Source organism: Mustela lutreola, chromosome 1, assembly GCF_030435805.1.
Source record: "Mustela lutreola isolate mMusLut2 chromosome 1, mMusLut2.pri, whole genome shotgun sequence".
NCBI classification, from domain to species: Eukaryota; Metazoa; Chordata; class Mammalia; order Carnivora; family Mustelidae; genus Mustela; species Mustela lutreola.
The window spans coordinates 230222351-230245075 of NC_081290.1; the positions used below are offsets into that span (position 1 = coordinate 230222351).

General features: G+C 50.9%; 1 protein-coding gene across 9 annotated transcripts in view; it reads left to right on the forward strand.

Annotated features, from left to right (window-relative positions):
* The window catches only part of ARRB1 (arrestin beta 1), a 74603-nt gene that overhangs the window by 31217 nt on the left and 20661 nt on the right, over positions 1–22725 (forward strand). For 4 of the 9 annotated variants that reach the window (XM_059132416.1, XM_059132375.1, XM_059132396.1 and 1 more), the window contains 3 exons: positions 17155–17185; positions 18989–19049; positions 22155–22199. In XM_059132416.1, coding sequence (XP_058988399.1) covers positions 17155–17185; positions 18989–19049; positions 22155–22199 — 137 coding nt within the window. Of the gene's footprint in view, positions 1–4184; positions 4330–7443; positions 7572–11379; positions 11400–13987; positions 14239–17154; positions 17186–18988; positions 19050–22154; positions 22200–22725 lie in introns of those variants that run through there. The other 5 variants (XM_059132345.1, XM_059132355.1, XM_059132406.1 and 2 more) reach the window with 4 other exon arrangements.

Genomic DNA, 22725 nt, shown 5'->3' on the forward strand with positions numbered 1-22725 from the left:
ACGGGGCAGTCCGATCCTCAGAAGGGAGCAGGTCCCCACAACCAGCTCCATTAGATTTACAAGCATCTGGGTTAGGCAGCCAGAGCTGGTTCTAAAGGAGCCCCACACTGTTCCTCCTGGCAGGCTTCTCACACTTCCCAGGACAAAGAAGGGAATCCTAAGGAGCAAGTGGAGGGTTTGGGTTGGGTATGGAGGTGTTGATTACTAAGCCCCAGGGTGTGGTTCTGGGAGAGGTTTGGAGATGCCCTGAGGGCTCCTTCCTGCTTGTGGCCTCACTGAGAACAGCTGCTCTCAGCTGGCCTTGCTGTGCCCACCTGATCTGTAGGCCTCTGTGTTCTTGAAAGTAATGAAAATGGATTTCTTACAAATGCTTGCTAATTCAGCCTTGTTCTCATAATAGGCCTCTGTCTCTGGCCTCCTAGGAACTCCTCATACCCATTACCTCCTCTCAGCTACTGAGGCCCATCAAGGTAACGTGACCTGGATTGAGAGCTGGTGAGCCAGTTGAGGCCAACGTGGGCAGGAACCTGCCCAAGGCCACTCAGCGAGTTTGTTTATGGTGGTGGTGGTGGTGGTTAGTATTTTCACCACTTGCAGGGCTCTAGCTGAGTGCCAGGGCCTCATCTAACCCTGCAGATAGCTGAAGTCCGGGCTGATGAAGCCACCCGTCTTCTGCCTGACCTCAAGCCGCTAACCCCTTTGATGCACCTTTTCTGGGCCAAGCGCAATCCCTTCCCCTGAGCAGCTCCCAGCCTGGGCGGGGCGGACATCAAAAAATGGGTATGATAAAATAATAGATAGATTGTCTAAACACTCTGGGCAGGGCAGGATTTTCCAAAACATTTCAAGGAAGAGTGAACTTTGAGAACAGGATTTGTGAGCATAAAGTGATGAAGTCCTCCCTGTCTTCTGCCAATTAGATGGCAAGACCACCACCATTTTCTACTCTTGTTCCTCAAGGTCAGGTAAATTGGTCGGAGTAATAGCAAAGTGTCTGTCGGAATTTTCACAGCCTTATTATCAATATAAGTACCTCTGGAATGAAGAGTGCACAGCTTGAATGAACTGTTCCCTTCAACAAGGATAGAGCAAACTCAGTGTGAATAATCTTTATAAGGGGCACAATGAGGGTAGGGATCTAGAAACTAGGCTAGACCAGGCTAAGATGTTACCCAAAAGTCTGTGCTTAGTGCATTGTTGAGTTCCTAAAAGGAAAATATTTTTTTTCTAAAAGGAAATTTTCTTGAAGGAGATAAAAGATGAGGTAAGAAGTCAAGAGCAAAAACAGCTCAGAAACAGAAGCAGGTCAGAGGGCAGAGTTCAAGATGTAGTTAGATGAGAAAGTTCTAATTCGTTAGAACTTTCGTTAGAAAGTTCTAATTCGTCACGCCCACCACCACGCCCACCAAGGGATAGGCGCCCTCAAGGGACTAAGGGAATAATGGCTTCTCAATTTGCCTTCAAGATTAAACATGAGAAATACGCAAAGTACCTAGCATATAACAAATACATGAGAAATCTTAAACCGATTGCTATTGTGGATTTTTCTTATTTTCTAAATTTTAATAAAATTGCTCAGTGAGAAGTTTCAAAAGAAGGAGAAGTGTGTAAGTGTGCCTGGGTGGCTGTGTCCATTAAGCATCTGACTCCTGATTTCAGTTCAGGTCACGATCTTGTGGTGAGATCAATCCCCGCATCGGTGTCAGCTTGAAATGGTCTCTCTCTCTCTCCTTCTGCCCCTCCCCTGGCACACGGGCTCACTCTTGCTTGCTCTCTCAAAATGAATAAAATCTTTAAAAAAAAAAGAAAGGAGAACTGTATTTTGAGAGGACTGAGAAGCTTGTGTTTTACAAATCTGTAATATTCTCTCACATCTTGAGAATACCACAGTATGTTCAATAATGAATGTATTTGGTTTGGAAGACAGGATAAATTATATCTTTCAAAAGTAAATAAATCCTTTAAAATTCAGAAGCATTGTAATTATATTTTCACTTCTTAATTGATGAAGCAGATCATTTGAGCTGCTTTTGTTTTTTCTCTTCTGCTCTGTGATGTTGGACAAGTTACTTAACCTATTTGTCTCTAATTTTCATCCTGTGTAGAGTGGGAATAATGAGTATCTACCTTACAGGGTTCTTGTGAGGTTTGAATGAGTTAATATAGTGTTTACAATAGCAGTGGGCTTGTATTAAATGCAATAAATAGAACTTATAGTAATAATAACAAAATATACCCAGGTTAAGTTACCAGATTAAGTTGGCTTTTCAGCGAATATGTATTCAGCTGACATTTGCTGGGTGCCGGCCCTGGACTTGTTTGGGCCTTGGCCTTGGGTCTCCACTGCTCTCTCCCTCTGCGCAGTGGCCTGGGCCCCCCGGCTCCATTTCCACATCTTGTTCCTAGCCCCCAGGGCCCCGGGTGAGGCTAAGCTCATAAAAAGTGTCAGCAAAGCACTTTGTGGATCGATGCTAACTAATAGCAGCTCCCCGAGCTGGCACATATAGGGAAGAGGACTGTGAAGGCAGCTTGGACCAGGCTCAGGGATGGCACCTGGCCCTCGGGGAGGCCATTAATGTCCTCACAGCGGGATCTGTCCTTCCTCTCCTGTGCCACCTGTCACTGTAGCCGGCAGTGGGTGCTGATTTGGGGGCTGGGGGGGGGGCATTAGTGGCCCCAGGGGGAAGAGGTTTGCCCGCTGGCAGCAGAGGCAGGACCAGAAACCGAGGGAGCCCACGCATCTGGTGGCATCCAGGCCAGAGCTGGGTGCCCAGCTTGTCCTGGCCATCCTCCTGTCAGGGCTTTCCTCGTCACCCCCTCAAAATCGCTTGAGAAGTCAACATTCCTGGATTAGGACAGGCGGCCGCTGGCCTCCATCCAGACACATGGCTATCTTAATTACGGCAAGGTTGCTTTGGGTCGGTTGAGGGCATGAATGGGAGGTGGCGTGAGACCCTGCACAAGGGACGATTGGGCAGAACTCCCCCTGGTTCTGCCCCCAGAGGGAAGCCCTTCTCCTCTTTGACTGAATGAAGTCTGTTCCGAGGACTGTTGTGGGGGCAAGCAGGTGGTGGGGGGGTGTCCTCTGGGAGTTCCTAGTCTAATGGAGGAGGCATGGCCCCATCTTCCAGGATAGAGACTCCTGTCTGATGGTGGGGGGGATGTGGCTTCTATTTCCTGGGGCTCCCCATTTAATGGAGGGGACATAGCTCTCTTGTCCACCGGCAGCTCGTTGTTTAAGGAAGGAGACATCATCTTTGTCCTGCAAGAACCTCTAATAATTGAAAGTCACAACCACTTCCCTCAGGGGAAATCTTTATTTGATAGAGGAGATCTGCCCTTTGCCCTCAAGAAGGTCTCCTGTCTGATGCAGGAGGCTCATCTTGTCACTCAGGAAGGCCCATTGATGGCCTCTGCCCTTGTCTCCCTCCTCTCTGCTTACCCGCCCCCCCCCCCCAGCATGATTTATGGGGTGCATAGATCTACAGGCAATAGCCACAGAAGGCTGTGCCATGTATGTTGAGGGGGGGTGGCTGCGATAGGGCAGGGAGGAAGGGAAGAAGAGGGACTACAGAGGGACTTCATAGCAAGTGAGGGTGACATGGAAGGCTTCCCAGTAGAGGTGTCTTTATGGGACAGTCTGATGCACAAGAGGTGCCTGGCTGTGATGAGTATCCCCTGGGGTACAGAGGGACTTCACAGCAAGTGAGGGTGACATGGAAGGCTTCCCAGTAGAGGTGTCTTTATGGGACAGTCTGATGCACAAGAGGTGCCTGGCTGTGATGAGTATCCCCTGGGGTACAGAGGGACTTCACAGCAAGTGAGGGTGACATGGAAGGCTTCCCAGTAGAGGTGTCTTTATGGGACAGTCTGATGCACAAGAGGTGCCTGGCTGTGATGAGTATCCCCTGGGGGATAATGTGTAGAGGCTCCCCTGGGCTGGGAAGAAACACTTGAGAGGTCACTCCAGGGAGCCCCTGTTCATGCAGGCCCGACTGCTGGAGTGGACGGGCCCCAGGGAGACCCTCACCTTCTGTCTGTACACAGCTGAGTGCGGTCAGCCCAGAGACATCCGCCCTCCAAGGCCCGAGAAGCCCAGAGGAGGAGAGGAAACAGGACGCGTATCAGGAACGCCTTTTCCTTTTCTTTGTAACTAACCCCCTCACTCGGGGCTGGGGAGAGCTGAAGGGCCTGCCCTGGCCTGGCTGTTGCTGCCTCCAGCCCCCAGCTCTGGGTCCTACACACACAGCCTTACCCGCCCCCTTGGCTGCTGCTTCTGGGCTGGTCCCTCACTTCACCAAAACTCAGGACTCTCATCTGTAAAATGGGGTAAGACTTCCTATCTGCCTCACATGGAAGTTTGGTTTTTTTTCCTCTCTGTGTAGGATTTACATAACTTATTCCTTTATTCCTGAGATGGACATTGAGTACCTAGGAGCTTTGGGTTGGGCAGGGGCATGGAACAGAAGTAAGGAACAGATGTGGACAGACAGGAAGTCCATGTGGGACTTGTCTGGGGAGCTGGAGGACATCTGAGTGGAGATGTCACAAAGCTGGTGGGTGTGGGGTCAGAGAGGATCTGGCTGGAGATGGGGTTTGGACTCACCACCCTTGAGTGGCAGCCAAGTGGCTGGGTGGGTGGAGTCACCCAGGGAACTGCTTGTCATGCGCCCTGGGAAGGAGTGGAGGGCCAGACTCCGGAGGCCACAGCCCTCAGGGCTCAGCGTACAGAGAGCTGGACACAGAGCAGGGATGGGGAACCATGCAGCCAGGGCTCCAGTGACCAAGAGGCTGGTGGGGAAGGGTAGGCCACAGAGGATGAAGAAGGAGTAAAGGTAAAGGTACTGAGACACTGAAGAAGGCGGTCAGTCAGACTGGCATTCTTTCACTGTTTGCATGATTTCAGATACTATTGGTCTCTGCCGACCAGAAGTCTCCTTATGTGTGTGTATGTGTGGTGTGTGTACGGCTTGTGTGTGGGGATATTAGAGTGAGGTATGTGTTGCAGGCGTGAGTGGTGTGTGTGTCTGTGGAGTCCGTGTGCGTCTGAGGTGTGGCGCACATATGATGACGTGTGTGGTGTAGGTGGCAAGTGTGCACAGTGAGCGTGTGCTGTGGTGTGTGTGATATGTGGGTGCTTTCTGTATGTGTGGTGTGCGTGGTGTCTGTAGGTGTAGGTGAGGGATGTGCAGTGTTTGTGTGGTCTCTGTGGGTATGTGTGGGGTGTGTGTGTCTAAGCATGTGTGTGTATGGTGTGCGTGGCACTTGTGTGTATGAGGGGTGTAGACTTCGTGCACATTTGGATCCTGGTTCCACACTGCAGAAAGCAGGCTGGTGCTGAGCCATCTACCTGGGCTGGAAACTGACCAGCATCTCCCAGGCTTGTGAATTCCCTTCTTTACTTAGGGTTACACCCAGTGGTGTACTGACAACAACTGGCTGTCCAGAAGACAGCGGAGGTGATGTGGTGGTACTTGCCACCAAGTTCTCCCACCAAGGAGTTCGCACTACTAAAGTGATGTCATTGAACGTGGGGATGGGGAGAGATGCGCAGTAGGACACCATCCGACAGCATCCCCACGGCGGCATAAGTAGCCTCAAGAGCATCGTAGGGAAATTTAGTGAAATTACAGTAATGATAAATTTGGAGTATGTATTCCCTTTGTTTTTAATACAATTTATTTAACTCTAAGTTTAGAGCAGGATTTCTCACTATCAGTACTTTGGGCTGCAGAATCTTGCTTGGCGGTGGGAACAGGGTTGACCTATGTCTTGTGCAGGCGGCATCCCTGACCTCCATCCACTGGATGCTGCTAGCACCCATCCTCCAGAATGTCTCCAGACGTTGCCAAATGTCCCTGGTGGGGGATAGGGGGGTGGCGCATTCACCCCGCCATGGCGAGCCATGGCAGTGGCTCTGTTCTTCCCATATGAGCCTCCTCCTGCCCGTCACAGGCACCTTGTCTGGCTAAATATGAGACATGGCTTTTTTCCCTTAGAATTCTTTCTCAGAGAAGAGCTGCCACCCGAGGCCATAGCTTTCAGTCTGGACAGAGCCCCTGACCACAGAAGACGTTCAGCCTCTGACCCGCTCCTGGGGAGGTCAACACAGAGTCCGAGATGCGCTCTATAGCAATCGGCTCTGCTGTTTTATGACCCACTAGAAGGAAAAAAGTATTGCTTCTGAATTACTGTCTCATTTTGATATGTTATTCTATGATCCTAAAACTTTGTATGTGCGAATTGGCAAAACAACAAAACAACCAAACCCAAACAAATGAAACTTCAAATAAAGTCTTCCTCTGGGGACATCTGACTGCCTTGTGTCTGGGGCCGCCCTGTGTGTCCTGGGCTCCCGCTGAGGCCCACGTGCCGTGTCTCCTCCTGCTGGCCAGGCTGCCCACCTCTGATTTGCCACTTGGCCCTGGTCTGTTTCTCCCCAGCTTCATGCTTGGGGGTTGGCTCTCTTTAATTCCTTTATTCATTCATACAGAATATTTATTTAGCACCAGCCATGTACCGAGGAAAGTAAATGATTGAGGGAAAAGGCTTCTGATCTCTGCAGTTTCTCAGTGTTGCATGGCTGTCTCCAAGGAGAGGTGGGATACAAGCCAGTGCGGATGCCGAGGGGACATGGGTGCTGGATGGGGGAGGGGAGGGACAGGTGCTAATGTGTGTGGGTGGCTCTTTTGTGCCTGGAACCGAGCTGGACATTATACATCCTCTCATTCCGCCCTCCCACTGTGCTTTTGAGGGAAGCTTTGTTTATTTGTGGAGCATCTGTCTTCCTGCTCCAGAGTGTAGGTACCCTGGGGACAGGGCGCAGGGGCCTAGATCTCCTGGAGGTAAGAACCATGGCAGGCCCAGAGATTGGAAAATAAAAGGATGAAAATAAAGGAAGGAAGGAAGATGGATAGAAAGAGGGGAGATGGGAAAGAGGCAGGAGAGAGGAGCCAGCACAGTCCCTCTGGAGATGAGAGCAGTCAGCACAGTCCCTCTGGAGATGAGAGCAGTCAGGGAAGGCTTCTCGGATGAAGTGACATCGGGAAGAAAGGATTGCAGTTGGGAGAACAGAAGGAAAGGCTAGTACAGAAAGAAGAAATAGGGCATGTCCCCAGAGATTTCTGAACTGTGAGGGTCTAAACTGGGAAGAGAACATTACAAACTATTATTTTCCATCTGAGACCAAGAGGAAGACAGACAACTAAAAAAACCTGCCTGGCCCAGCAAGGGTAACATAACTATCTCTTCCCACCCCAAGGCCTTCTCACTCAAAGGACATTTAGGCAAGAACTCTCCCCTGGGTGCTGGAGGGGGAGGGGAACAATGATAACAACAATCATCATATTACCAATCATGTTGGCTTCCTTTTATCAGTTCCCTGCTGTGTACCAAGTCCTCGTATGTGCCTTCATGCTGTGTGGTAGATAGCGCCCCATATTCCTGACGGGGGAAAGTATGCCTCAGAGAGGTGCTAAACTCACCCGAGGACACACAGGATTCCGGCCGGGTCTGCCTGCTTTTCTGCCAGCAGTCTTCCCTAAGCTGAAAGAAGCCTGGAGAGTATTCAGGTGCGGTCTGTGGGCTCTTTGGGATCCAGCTGCCAGCCCGCTTGTTGAAATTTTTATTAGCCTTTGATGTTCAGATCTCCAGTTTCTTAGGTTACCAGCAAATGCGCCACGCTTCTTTAAGAAACTCTCCTCTCTCTTCAGGGCCACTTGGTGGGCCCCCTCCTTCCTGACTCTGCACCCTGAAGATCTGGCTCAAGGCCAGAAAAGGGAACCTGGGAATCCAAGCAGAAGGGGGAGGGGTTGCTGTCAGCTCAGAAGCCAATGGGAAGTCCAGAGGCTGGGAGCGTGACTTGGTCAGAGCCCCCATCTACCACCCTTGCCCCGCAGCCCTGCCAGACACGCTGCCCTCTGGACACAGGAGCCTTGCCAGGTGTCGAGCTGCTGCGATAGGACAAGAGCACCAGGAATCTGGGGCTCCCCTCCCTGTCTGGGACTCTGTGCACATGGACAAATCTCTCTGAGCCTATTTCCTGGCCTCCGCAGGGACCCTTCCCTCCCTTGGGTTGTGATTTCTCCATCTGTGGAATGAAGCAGGCTGTAGTGTGCTCCCTCAGGCTCCCCAGATCTGTGAAATGAGGGTGACATTTCCTGTCTTCCTGCCCTTTCCCCCTCCTGGACTGTCCTGAACTGCAGGTGCACTAATGGTAGGTAAACAGGCAGGCGATGTTCTGACACAGGGCGGGGTGTTCAATTTTGCCAGAGCGGACGAGCTTGTACATAAATAACTCTGCTACCAGGGAGCGTGTGATAAGGGCCCTAGAAACCTCTTTGCTGCCATAGCCACCTGCTCTTCATGCCTCCCTGCTCCCTGATGGCTGCTCTCACACCCAGAAAGTGGGTCAGAATGTAGGGCAGAAGGAATGCCCCCTTGTGTTGTCCCCACCCTGCCCAATTGAGTCCATGATTGCCTATCAGGCCAGGGATAGAGGAAATTTATGGGGTTGGGGGCACATCTGTGTCCAAAATACAGTCCTGGCCCATCATTCTCCCTCCCCCAAAGGCCCAAGGCTCCCTATTGCCTTCTGATTAGGGTTCACGTTCTTTAGCTTGGCATTCAAGGCCCTTCACACCTAGCCCAGGACCTGATGGATGGAGGTGCTCCATGACTCTCTGGGCTGTGAGTGGACCTTTTTCTGGTCTGTCCTCCTCCCTGGTGCTCCTCTCAGACCTGCAGGACAAACAGTAGCCACACCAGCCTGCCAACCACCTCCTGAGCACGGCGTGGACTCAGTCGCCCTCTCCAGACCTTGGCCTTCATCTCTGATCGTTCCTCAAGGTCTTCCTCATTGCCCCATCCTCCCTGGAAGCCTTTCCTGACTCGCTAGACAGAAACACACGATCCCACTTAGAAGGGAGTGTGAATGGTTAAATGCTGGGCTCCAGCATGTAGCTACACCCCTTACTAGCTGTGTGAACTTGGGAAAATGAGACATCCTCTGTCTGTGTCTCAGTTTCTGCATCTCTGAAATGGAGATGGAGTCGTACCTCCTTATAATGTTGTTGGAGGAACACAAGAGCTGATATTTATGATGCACTTAGAGAAGTCCCTGGCACCTGGTTTCTCTCCAGGGTGAGTTTTCCGATGGTGATTGAAGACTGAGTAATATTTGAAGGTCTTCCCCCATTCACTGTATTTGTTGCATTTTTCTCCACCATGAATTTTCGGTTGCTCATAAAGGAGTGAATTGTAACCAGCACTCTTCCAGTTCACTGGTAGTGAACCCGCATTCGTGGGTAGTCCAGGATGAGGTTCCTGGACCTCAAGTTCTATCTGATATTGAGTAAGACAAGTTCTGTCTAAATGATTCCCTGTAAGTGGGGTTTCTCTCTGGTATAATTTTCTGATACTGACGTCATGACTTTGGATGTTATTTATTGGAGTCTTAGGTTTCTCCTCTGGAAAAAAATAGGAATGTTTAGATGGAATAACAAAATATCTTTTTTTAAATAAAGATTTTATTTATTTAATTGACATACACAGAGAGGGCACAAGCAGGGGGAGCTGCAGGCAGAGGGAGAGGGAGAAGCAGGGAGCCCAATGCGGGGCTCGATCTCAGGACACTGGGATCGTGACCTGAGCCGAAGGCAGACGCTTAACCGACTGAGTTACCCAGGTGCCCTGGAATGACATAGTATCTTAATGTGTGTAAAGTGTTCACCATAGCACCTGACTCCTAGGGAGAGCTTAATGCATGGTGGCCATCGTATGTGGTTGGTTCATCTAATTTGACTATGCCATGGTCATTGGTCAGCAGGGACCACGAACTGCTCGCCTTAGTACCCCCAGAGCCTGGCAGTGACAGGGGCTGTGTGAAGGTGGGCAGGTGAGTGATAAACTTTATCAAAGCTGAGTAGAGGAGACCTGTTTGGGATACACCCGTTGTATTCTTGACTTAGCCTGATAGTGGCCGGGACCCTGCCCCTAGGAAGCATTTTCTAAGCTTGATTTTCATAGATCCTAACATCCAAAGAGAAGGATAGCTCCAAGAAGAAATCTCTGGAGTCTGCTAGCCAGAGAAGATCATCATCAACCCACCATCTTTTTAAACTTCATCCATCCTCACTTTTGACCATTCTCTCTTAAAGAGTTCATTCATTCATTCAACAACATTCACCCCCTTGTTATTTACTGAGCCCCTACTGTGCCCCAGGAACCATGCTATGCCCCAGGGATTGATAACACAAGTAAGATCTGTGCTCTCACTTATGTAAGTGAGGCAGAAAGTAAGTAAACAAACCACTGTCAAATGTGGGACATGCTGTGACTCCCTGCCGGGTGTGGGGCTTGGAAGAGTCAGGGAGGGCTTCCTGGAGAAAGAAATAGCTGAGCAGAAGACAGCAGTTCTCATAGCTGGCACAGCAGGCCCGGGAGGCATCTGAGCAATCACAGAGAAACAGACTCCACAGTGTAAAAATCACAGAATCAGAGACTCTAACATCAAAGGATTCAGAGTAATAGGTTCCATATTTCTCTACTAACAATATTTTTTTTTCCAGGCTGTTCTTTCACCAAGACCTGAGACATATCTTGTTAGGGAAGCCCTGGCATCTTTACAAAGTGACTTATGCCTATTGTACAACACAGAAAAATAAGATCTATAAAGAAGTGGGTTGGTGGGTGGAGGGAGTCTCCTTCAAGCCCTGGTAATATTTGGGCGTGTTTCCTTTCCTGTCACGTACTTTTTGGGGGTTTGTTTTTAGTCTTTTATTTTTTTTCAATTGATATAATTTACATGCTGTAATAGTCAGAATTTTTCTGTAAAATGTAGTGGTTTTTAATATATTCTCAAGGTTGAATAACCATCACCACTGTCTAATTCCAGGACATTTTCATCTCCCCAAGGAGAAACCCCCTACCCGTTAGCAGTCACTCCTCATTGCCCATTCACGCCAGCCCCTGGTAGCTACTAACCTGCTTTCTGTCTCTATGTGCTTACCTATTCTGGACATTTCATGTAAGTGGGATCAAACAGTAGGTGGTCTTTTGTGTCTGGCTTCTTTTCTATGACATGTTTTCAAGGTTCGTCCATGTGGTAACAGGAATCAGTATGTCATCTCTTTTTATAACTAAATAATATTTCTTTAGATACCACATTTAAACAATACATTCATCAGTTGATGGGAATTTGTTTTTCTTTTTCACCCTTTATGACTTATGAATAATGTGTGCTGTGGACATTTATGTACACATTTTTGGTGGGGATCTGTTTTCCATTCTCTAAGGTATGGACCTAGGGATAGAATTTCTGGGTCATACTTTCAGAGGAACAGCCAAACTGTTTTTCCAAGTGACCCCACCGCATTGCATTCCCACCAACAATGTATGAGGTGAGTTCTGATATCTATGCATCCTTGAGAACACTTGTTATTGTCTTTTTTTGGATTGTAGGTATCCTAGTGAGCATGAAGTATCTCATCATGCCTTTGGTTTGAATTTCTCTGATGATTAATAATGTTGAACATCTTTTCATGTGCTTATTGGCCACTTGTGTATCTTCTTGGAGAAATGTCTATTTGAATCCATCGCCCATTTTTAATTGGGTTAATTGCCTGTTTATTGTTGAATTGTAATAGGGTTTTTATATATCCTGGATACTAAACCGTTATCAGATACATGATTTGAGAGTATTTTCTCTATTCTGTGGGTTGTCTTTTCACTTTCTTGATAGTGACCTTTGAAGCTCAAAAGTTTTTAATTTTAATACAAGACAAATTTTTCTCTCTCTCTCTTTTTTTAAAAGATTTTATTTATTTATTTGACAGAAAGTGAGAGAGATCATAAGTAGGCAGAGCAGCTGGCAGAGAGAGAGAGGGAACTAGGCTCCCCCTGAGCAGAGAGCCCGATTCAGGACTTGATCCCAAGACCCTCAGACCATGACTTGAGCTGAAGGCAGAGGCCCAACCCACTGAGCCACCCAGGCACTCCAATTTATCTCTTTTTAAAGTTGTCTATGCTTTTGGTATTATATGTAAGGTTACCATTGCCTGATCCAAGGTCATGTTGATTTACACTTAGGCTTTCTTCTAGGAGTTTTATAGTTATAACTCTTAGATTAAGTTCCTTGATCCATTTTGAGTTAGTTTTCATATATGGTGTGAGGTAGTAGGGAGTCTAATTTTTTTGGGGGTGGGGGCATGTGGATATCCCGTTGTCCCAACATCATTTGTTGAAAAGACTGTTTTGTGTTTCGTTCCCCCATTGACTTGCTTTGGCTCCTTTGTCAAAAATCAATTGACCATAAATATATGGGTTTATTTCTGGACTTTCAATTTTGTTCCATTGATCTTTGTGTCTATCTTTATGCCAGCCTCACACAGTCTTAATTATTGTAGCTTTGTAGTATGTTTTGAACTTGGGGGCATAAATCCTCCAAATTTATATTTTTTCAAGATTGTTTTGGCTATTCTGGACCTTTGCATTTCCATATGAATTTTAGGGCCACCTTTCTTTTTCTTTCTTTCTTTCTTTTATTTTATTTATATATTTGAGGGAGAGAGAGTGAGTAAGCATGGACAAGCAGGGGGAGGGACAGAGGGAGTAGGAGAAGCAGACTCCCCGCTGAGCAGGGAACCCACCCGCCTGAGTGCGGCTCTATCCCAGACCCCAAAACCATGACCTGAGCTGAAGGCAGACACTTAACCAACTGAGCCACCCAGGTGCCCCAGCCTGTTCATTTCTGGAAAACAACAACCACAACCACCACCACCACAACAACAACCAGCTGGGATTTTGATAGGGATTACACTAAATCTATAGATCAATTTGGGAAGTATTGCCATCTTAACATTAAGTCTTCTCATTCTTTCTTTTGGTATTTTTGGATATAAAGTTGAGCTCATGCCAAATATGTTGCTTACATTGCTTAATATTCTGTTATAGGCATTTCCTTGTGTTTAAAAGATGTAAGAATAATTTTAGTGCTACGTAATATTCCATTGTTTAGCTGTACCACACAGAATCATAAACTTTTGGTTTTTGGCTAATCTGTCATGGGCCCCTCATGATGCAGGCACAAGGGGACACTGGGAGGCCAGGTGGCTCACAAAAAGCCAGCAGAATATTCAAGGTATCCCCTGCTACAGGTGGGGAATGGGGCTCACTGGAAAAGACAACGTTCTGGTTACTGGAGAGCTGACCTGTCTGTCCACCTTGGGAGCACCACCCTGAGGGAATCAAATCAGAATGTTTTAAGCTACGAAGTTTGCAGTCATTTGTCACAAGCTTGGTAGGAGACAGAACGTGTAGTAGCCCTTATGTGCTTCTCCCCTGAAGTGATATGTGACACTTCTACTCCTTTCTTCTTGGCCAGAGCAAGCCACGTGGGCATCCCTAACTTCATAGGACTGGAGAAACATGCCCAGCCTTACAGGGAAATGGCACATTGATGAATATAGTCATATCTGCTCTACCCCTGCTCTCTGTGTGTCTTGCTGATGTCTTCTATTCTAGTCCGTGGAAACAAAACAAAACAACAAAGTGCTGGTGGCAAACCCCCCCCCCCTTTTTAAAAGATTTTATTTATTTATTTGACAGAGAGAGAGATCACAAGTAGGCAGAGAGAGAGGGGGAAGCAGGCTCCCCGCTGAGCAGAGAGCCCGACATGGGGCTCCATCCCAGGACCCTGAGATCATGACATGAGCTGAAGGCAGAGGCCTTAACCCACTGAGCCATCCAGGCGCCCCTGGTGGCAACTCTTTTAAGTTGATTTTGTGATTCACTAATGGGCTGCGACGCCCTGATTAGTAAAACACTGCTCTATAGACCCTCCTCCGAGAACCCTCATGGAACACATGACACGCCCTCGATATAGCTGATTGGTTCAGGCAGGGGGGCACCTGACCAAAGCCGATCAATCAAATTCCTCTCCTGGGAATTTGGAATTGGGCCATTCAGCCAGTTAACAGTGCGAAGCTGAGTGAGAGGCTGAGTAGAAACAGGGTCGAAGTGAGCCGCATGCGAGCCAGAATGACGGAGGATCAGAAAAGGCCTGAGTAAGCAGAGAGAGTTGGTCCCCAGAGACAATGGAGCAGCCGATCAGAGAACAGCACAGCCCCGAGAACATGCAGCCCCAGGGGGAGAGGCTGAGAGAGAGCTACCACCCAAGAGGCTGATGGCTTCCCCATTCGTGGCTCCAGCACTCCTGCGTCCTGCCTGCGCGTCCTTCCCGTGAGAGTTTTGTCTCCTTATTCTCCTCCCGCCTCCTTTCCTCTAGCCACCCTCGCTGGGTTTCTGTTCCTTGTCTCCAGGGAGCTTTAGTCTTCTAGAACCAACCCCTGGTGTTTCTCTTACACGGGACTCAGCTTTGACTCTTAGAATCAGGCTGGTGGGGCATGGATGGGTCTGAGGGGGTAGGGGGTGGTGGACCAAACCCAGCTAGCCCACAGTCTTGCACGTGTGTCCTTGCCCTTCACGGTGGACAGGCAGAAGCCATCTGCGTGGTGCTGCACAATCTCAGGGTCCAGGGAACTGGAACACCCGCCCCCCCCCCCCGCGGGGGGCGTGGGGGGTGGTTTCCTGACAGTGTTGGGGTCAGGAAGCCAGTGGGGTTGTTTCAGGGAGGCCTTGGCTATGCAACAAAGCGGATAGGACATGGGCTCTGGAGACACACAACCAGAGTTCACCTTCCAGAGCCTCAGTTGCCTCATCTCTGAAATGGGGTTGTTGAAGGATCAGCAGTGTCCGGGGAAAATTACCGAGAGGCAGGACTAGGGCAGAATATGGACTTGGGGCATGGGAGGCTGCTGTTGTTGTTTGAGGAAGCTGTCAGAGTCCAGGCTTCCTGAGGAGGTGGCCCTGGGGGCTGATTGAGTTAGCTCAGGACGTTCCCCACCACTGGCCATGTTTCCTGCCCTCGTCGCCCTCACTCTCCTTCTCGCCCCACATGCACCTTTCCGTCCCTTTGCCCTCCCCTCCCCTCCCCAGACTCATTTCCCCTGTTTTCTGTGTTTCCCCGAAGCTGATAAAAGAAAATAAATAAATAAATAAATTTTAAAAACACCTGCTTTAGGAAAGCAGCAGAATTGGATATAAAAGTACTCAGCCTCTGGAGGCAGACAGAATTGGGTCTGAATCCTGACTTAGACTCTTGGCTTGCTCTGTGTTCCTGGACAAATTGCTCCATCTCTCTGAAACTTGAGTTCATTATGTGTAAAATGGGAGTTACATTTTACAGTGTGTTAGGAGAAAGAACTAATTAGGCGCTCAACAAATGCTAGTTCTGTCTGTCTTACTGCCCTTCCTCCTTCCCCCCCTCTCTTCTCGACTATCGCTTATGCTGGCCTGGATCCCAGCCCCCACCTGTGGTAAGGATGCCCCTCGCTCCTTTCCAGGATCACCTCAGTGGCTTTCCCTGACTCCCTTAGATCTCAGGCATTTGTGTTCTCTCCTTTCCGTCAGGCCCCAGGCTCCCGAGAGGTGGGCTGAGGTTTCTGGAAGCAGCTGGGAACCCTGTGACTTCTCTGGTCTCCTGGACACAGGTCCAGCCCTAGCTTGGGAGCTGCTGGTTCAAACTGTGTGATCTGTATTTTTTTTCTCACGTTAGTGATTATTACACCCCAGCTGACTGTGGCATTTTCACACTCCAAACACTGATAAATATTTATGAGGAGGAGAAAAGCCCAGAACTAGGGTTGGTGGAGGGGAGAGAAGTGCCAGTGCCTTCTTTGCAAGCCAAGCTCAGCCCTCTCAGTGGTCCCTTGCGCCCTAGATGTTAGGGTGGGAGTGGGGTGGTGGGGTCCAAGGAGGCAGAGCAGAGCCACCCCCCACCCCTTCAAGGAGGAGCGACTGTCCCCATGGCACTGTGGAGCTCACCCCACCTTGCCCTGGTGGCCTGCTGCACTTCCTGCTCCTGGGGGCCTCTTCCATGCTCCGGGTTTTTGGCTGGTTTGTTTCATCTCTCATTCCATCTGTTATGCTCACACCTGCAGGGCAGCTTCCCTCTCCCCTCCTCTCCCTCCTTCCCTCTTCCTCCAGTACATTCTCTGGTCTCTGCCTCCTTGCTTTTTCTTCTCTCTTCCCAACATTACTTTGAGCAAGTCTGGGGCTAGATGATGGGATTAGGTGAGGGGGTCTCAGGCTCCCAGACCAAGCTGGGGGAGAGGACAGGGCCTGGTGGAGACTGCAGTGTGCTCTAGAAGGCCCAGAGAGCACTTCGCAGGAGTTGGGGGCTGCGTGTCTGCCTGACTCGGTGTCCAGTGCCCTGCTCTGTGGCCAGGGTCACATCCCCTGTCTTTCCTGGGCCTCAGTCTCTCAGTTGATTCCTTCACTGATTCCTTTGGCGCCCACTCAACTAGTATTTGTCAAGTGCTTGCTACCTGCCATGCATTAACACAGATCTATTAAACGCCTACTAGGGACACCATTCTAGGAACTCAGGACACATCGGTGGAGAAGAAAGTTCAGGCTGTCTGCCTCGTGGAGCTGGCATGTTAGCAGACCAGACAGGCATAAATTAGCAAGTCACTTGAGAGTAGGTTAGCAAGTGCTGAGTGCTGTGGGAAAGTAAATAGAGCCAGAGGAGGAGAGGGAGTGCAGGGCGTGGCCATGGTGAAGCCCCATCACAGAAGGCATGGGGCTGGGCCAGCAGATCTGTGATGGGGCAGGTACTGCTCGAGCAAAGGCCCTGAGGCAGGGCCAACTCACCCTGGTGAGTTGGAAGAACAGCAGGGAGGCACTGTGACTGGCAGGGTGCGAGAGAGTGGGAGCTGATGCGGACGGGTGAAGGAGGCAGAGAAGACCACTCTCACAGGGCTTTTCTTCTGCATGAGCTGGGAGGACTTTGAGCAAATGAGTGGCAAGGCCTGACATGTCTTTTGAGAGCCCCTCAGCCTGCTGTGTGAAGAGGAGGCTGAGGGGGCCACGGCAGATCCCACGAGAGCTACAATGGCCGTTAACAGAGGCTTGGGTGGGGTAGCACCGGAGATGGTAAGATCTGATGACTGCAGATGCTGTTTTGGCTCTCAAGGTTTGACAGTGACTGGAGATCACTCCAGGTGCTTGTTCTCTGTCCTGCTGAGGGATGGCGTGTGGAGATCTCCCACCCGGCAGGATGCACTAATCCTAGCTTCCTCTTTTTGTCCACAGGGTGTTCAAGAAGGCAAGCCCGAATGGAAAGGTGAGTCCATAACAACCGCACCCCAGCTCCTCCCTGGGCCCACATTCTTGTCTTCTCTTGGGCATTTCTATTGCCCATGCAGGACCCCCGCACAGCCCCGTCAGTCCCTAGGAGCTGTCTGCCACAGGGGAGGGACTCTCAGGGAACTTTCTGTCTGAGGGGGTTAGTCCGACTCCTCTGGACTTCAGGGAGCCCCTATTCCAAGCTGAGGCACAGCCTCTCTTAGAGACACTTCAGTGCAAGTGTGGTCATTAGACTAAGTGCCAAGGGCCTCAGAAGCACTGGGTCCCCTGGTATGAGAGGCCACTAGAGCCTCTCCTCTGAACCATGGCTTCACCTAGTTTTCTGGAGCAGCTCCCAGGACCTGCCCTGCTTTCTTTCTTTCCACAGGCCCCAGGCTCCATCCTGCTTTCCTTTCAGTTCAGCAAATAGATATTACTGACATCATTCCCTGTCGGGTACAGGCCTGGCCAGCGGGGCCCGGGATAGGGTATACTGAGACAAATGAGGTACGGCTCAGGCCACTCCCAGCCAGACGGGGGAGGCAGACACAGACACCCATTACTTCAATGTGTGGCAGCAGGGGTGAGATCAAGGGATGCCTGGGGATGGCAGGACCCAGCCTGGGCAGTCAGGGATGGCTTCTCTCCAAAGAGGCTGCGTATCCAGGCGAGGCAGGGTGAAGAAGGGCATTCTAGGCATGAACATAACTCACTGGGAGTGTGGAGGCATCAACAGCAGTTGAGTTGGAATGCCCAGAGGGAGGCTGGGGGATTGGGAGCTGAGGGGAGGCAGTTGCCGGGTACAGGAGCTTGGACTTATGGCCTGGGCTGGCAGATAGCACTGCGTTGCACCCAAGGAGATACCACGCATCCCTGTTTGCCCTTTCCTGCTGAGCCAGGATTCCATCTTAGATGCCTTCTCCGCCCAGAGTCCCTAGGCAGCCCCCCTGACCTATCAGAGCTGGCATTTGGAATGAAACCCTTTTGTCATCACCTCTGGGCACAGCAACCATTAGAGGGTTTTCAGACAGGAGTGACAGCACTGAATTTGCATTTTAGGAGAACCAGTTTGGCTAAGGAGGGGAGAAAGGCCTCCAGTCCAGAGCCATGGAGGGGGCTGGTGTGTCTGGTGCGTTGTCCAGGCAACGGAGGCTGTGGGGAGGAGGAGGGTTGGACCGAGACAGAGGGGGTGAGGGGGAACTCTGCACGATGCAGGGACTGTGCAGGAACACGAAGTGTCTGGCATGACACTCTGGATCCTAGCTCTGGAGGGTCTTCCCAGCAGGGCACTGGCTCCTCGTTCCTCATTTGCCTCGAAAAACCAATCCTAGGATGAGTGGAACCTGGCCAGACTGAACAGGGGCAAGGAGCAGTGAGGAGCACAGAGCTCAGGGTTGTGAGCCTTTGAGCCCATGCTGAGTTGCCCTTGCTGTCTCGGAGATGTGCCCAGCACCTCCTGGGCCGCAGACTTCTTTGCTGCTGCTGCTCGACGCTCGGCAGTCAATCTTGGTGTGAAGATCTCAGGCCTCAGTGTCCTCATCTGTAAAATGGGAACAGTAACAACTGCTTCGAAGGGGTTTAGGATAAATAGGCACTTTCAAAATTGTACAAGGGTTTGGTTCGTATTAGGGCTGGAGCTCAGGTCTAAGTCCAGTGTGGACTTTAGTGTGGACTTGGGTTGGGTTTTGTGGTTGCAGAAAGCAGCTCCCAGGGTTTCCTCCCAAGCAAGGGCTGGGGGCTTTTCAGGGATGTGTCCTCCAGGTCCACAGCTGCTAATGTCCCCTGTGCCTCTCTTCCCCAGCTCACTGTCTATCTGGGAAAGCGGGACTTTGTGGACCACATCGACCTCGTGGACCCTGTGGGTGAGTGTCTGTAGGCTGTGGAGGAAGGTGGGGAAAGGTGGAGCTGACCTGGTCCCTTCTAGGGAAGGGAGTGTTAAAGCCACCTGGGAGTGGCCCTCAGGTCTCCAGATGGGCCTGGCACCAAGAACAGGAAGTGAGTGTCTTCCTGTGACCATTGGCAAGCATATACTATGTTTACTGAGCAGCTCCTTGTCCCTCAGCGAGGATTATGTGAGTGGAAAGTGCAGGTGGATTGGGGGGGGGGGGCTGGAGCGTGGCCAGATGATCGTGAGGACGGTGAGCAGCCACCAGTGCGAGGCTCATTACACACAGACACTGGGGTAGCTCCATGATTATCCCTGCTTTGCTGCTGAGGAGAATGAGGCACAGAGAGGTCAAGTGACTTCCTCCAGGTCACAGAGCTAGTGGTTTGAGGAGCCTGGATTCAAACCTGGGCAGCCTGGGTCCACAGAACCTTTGTTCTGTTGCATCCTGATGGCAAAGGTGGGAAGAAAACCTGGGAGCCTAAGAAATGGGGGCTGTACTCATGGGGGTCTCAGCATGCGCCGGATTGGGGCTAAAGTTACCTTTCAAAGTATTACTCTAGCTCAAGTTTTCTCAGCCTCGGCACTCTGGACAGTTTGGGCTGGGTGATTCTTTGTCCTGTGCGTTGTAGGTTGGTTAGCAATATCCCGAGGCTCTAGCCATTAGACCTTAGGACTACCCTCTCCATCCCAGGAGGACAATCAAAAATGTTTTTGGACATGGCCAGATCTCCTCTTAGGAGGTACAGTCAACCCTGGTTAGGATTCTAAGAACCATAGCTCTTGTTAGAAGAGCCTGACCTCACTGCCTTTTTTCCACAGCTATAGGAGGGAGGGAGGGAGGCCCAGAATTATCCCTGTTTCACATAGGGGGATGGTGAGGTCCAAAGCGGCTCTGATTTCAAAGGGACGAGACCAAACCAGAGTAAGGCCAAAGGAGGTGACCACTGGGGAGGATGGACACTGGAAACTGCCTGAGGCCAAGTCCAGGTGAAGAAACTAGATGTGTTACGTGGGGAACATCCACAGAGAATGTGGCCTCTGTTACATATCCCTGGAGTTGTCCTGGGGCCAGAGGGCAGAAGTGAGCATGCGGTTCCAGAGCCGAGGTGGGAGCAGAGAGAGCATAGCTGGCAGGTTTCGGTTCACTGGGAGGAATCCCTTTGTGACAGTGGGGGAAGGAGAACTGGGGAGTCCCTGGGGTCTCTCTGCTGAGGGGGTGTGTACAGGGCTGTGGCTCAGGGAGGTCAGCCCCCGTTAGGCCCTCCCTTCCTGGCCTGGAGTAGGATGACCCCACTTTTCCTCCCCTGTGCTGTGGGGACCCTGTCCCCTCTGCCATTTTCATCTCCTCGGTAAGCTGCCTCTTGGAGGGAGTGAGCAAGCATCCCAGTGTTTATCTATGGCTTGCTACAAAGCATAGTTTCCGGCAAACTACCTGGGGCCAGGGCTGTCCCTACCCATTGACCTATTAATGACAGCAGCGGGGTGGCACTGAGGCTGGGGGGCAGGGAAGGAGCAGGAGGGAACCAGCTTCTCCGGTGCACACAGGCACCCCGAGAACTATTTGGTCAGTGTTCTCAGAGCAGAGCAGCTACTTTGAGCCAGGCCCTGTGCTGGGCCCTGGGGATCCCAGAGAGCTCTGGGGGCACTGTCCAGAGTTGATCAAATGATCCACAGAGAGAAAATATCAGCCATGACATTTGGCTGATTATGAATTCCCAATGCATAGCTATCCCCTAGAGTTCCCTGTTAGGCTCCGGCGCAAGTCTGAGACTCCCGTCACATGCGCCCCCCCCCCCCCGCCCCCGTCTTATAGACAGGATGCCGCTGGTCAGGCCTGGCCCTGCTTCCTCCAGCACCCCCAGGATCTTCTCTCCCAAGCCTCAGAGCCACACCCTTCCCCCTGTCCGCTTTGTTATGCCCCATGGTCATCTAACTGGTGACCCATACTGCCCTTTAAGACCTGGCTCCTGCTTCCCTCCTTCAGGAAGCCTTCCCTGACACCCCTGGTGGTGGGAGTGCCCTCTCCCCAGATTTTGTGCAGAGCCCCTGGTGCTCGGGGACAGAGGCAGAAGGAGAGAAGATGGGCAGGTTTGGGGACAGGGTGGACAGTCCCCTGATCAGGTATCCCTTGGTCCCGCCCAGGGCTGGATAGGACCAGGAGCCCTCCGGCACTCTTTTCCAAATGTGGTACCCTGAGATTCCCTGAGAGATTGCTGTGTGGGCGGCTAGGGGGAGGGTAGCGGTGGATGAGAGCTGGGGAGAGAACATTTTGCTTAATAAGCATGGGTATGGCTGGGTGAGGTTCGGCCAGAGGTCACTGGGGATGTCAGGCAAGGAGGCAACCCCTGAGCCTGTGTTTCTGGTCTCCTGGGGTCCTGCGGGGAGAAGATGTCTTTTGTGTCTTTTGTGTCTACATGGCCTCGGTCAGGCCTGGGGACATTTTCTGGGATCGCATGAACGGGATACCGTCTCAGCCTTAGATGTATTAACTCCATCTTCACAGCAGCCCTGGGAGGTTGGTTCTACGGGATTGCAACTTCTGATGGCAAATCCCAAATCCAACAATCTCTAGAAGTCTGCACTCGTTCCTAAGTTTGACATGGGATTCATTTAGTGGCAAAACCTGACCTGAACTAACAGGAAGGTCTTTATACTTCAGACTCTCGGTGAAAATATTCCCGTTTCCCTGCAGTGGTGTTAATGGGTTTGAGCCCAGATCCTGCAGAGGGTGTTACGGAGTATATGGACGATGTACCCTGTTGTGGCCTTTCCACAGTTCAGAACCTCAAAATTCTAAAGTACACCTGATCATAGCAGTTTTGGGCCTGTATTGTTCTTATGAACAGGGAAGAAACAGAGCAGTCACCTGCCCTAAGTCACCTGCTGGGCCTATAAGTCCAGCCTGCAGGGAGGGGGTGGGGCATGGCAGCACCCCTCCCTTGGGTGATGGCCTCCCCATGTCTCTCCTGAGGCTTTCCGATAGAGGGATAGTTAGGTTCAGGTTTGGCTTGGTGTTTGGGGCTCAGGAATTTGAGAGGTCGAGCTGGGAGGGTGTGCTTACTCTCTGTCCTTCTTCTAGATGGCGTGGTCCTCGTGGATCCTGAGTATCTCAAGGAGAGGAGAGGTGAGGTGGTAGGCCCCACCTCCGGCCTGTGAGGGGGCATCCTATTCCCCACTGACCTCTAGCCCAGGGCCTCCCTGAGACCCTGTCCAGGCAGGACATTAACTAATTCTGCGGCCTTGACTTGCCCAGCCCCACTGGCTTTTCCCTTGGCAGCTTCAACAAACATCAGAGCAGGTGCCCTGGCCTCCTCTGGCCTGGGCAGTCCACCCTTGCCCATTTTAGAAGAACCTGGTCAGTGCCCCAAGCATGCTAACGTCAATATATAGTGATTTTTGCAAGGCCAGGATGCCCAATAGGTCAAGAATAAGGGTCTCATTATAGATGAGAAAATTGAATCCCAGGGAGGTGAAGGGATTGTCCAGGGTCTGCAGGAAGACACAGGGTGGAGGTTGAGCTAGGACAAAACCCCATGCCTCCCAGACACCACTCGGCACTTGTTTCCCCCTACCCCCCACCCGCTCTCTCCAGCCACAACTCTTCCCCAGCCACCCCCACCCCAATCTTGCCAGCGTACTCCAGCCCTAAC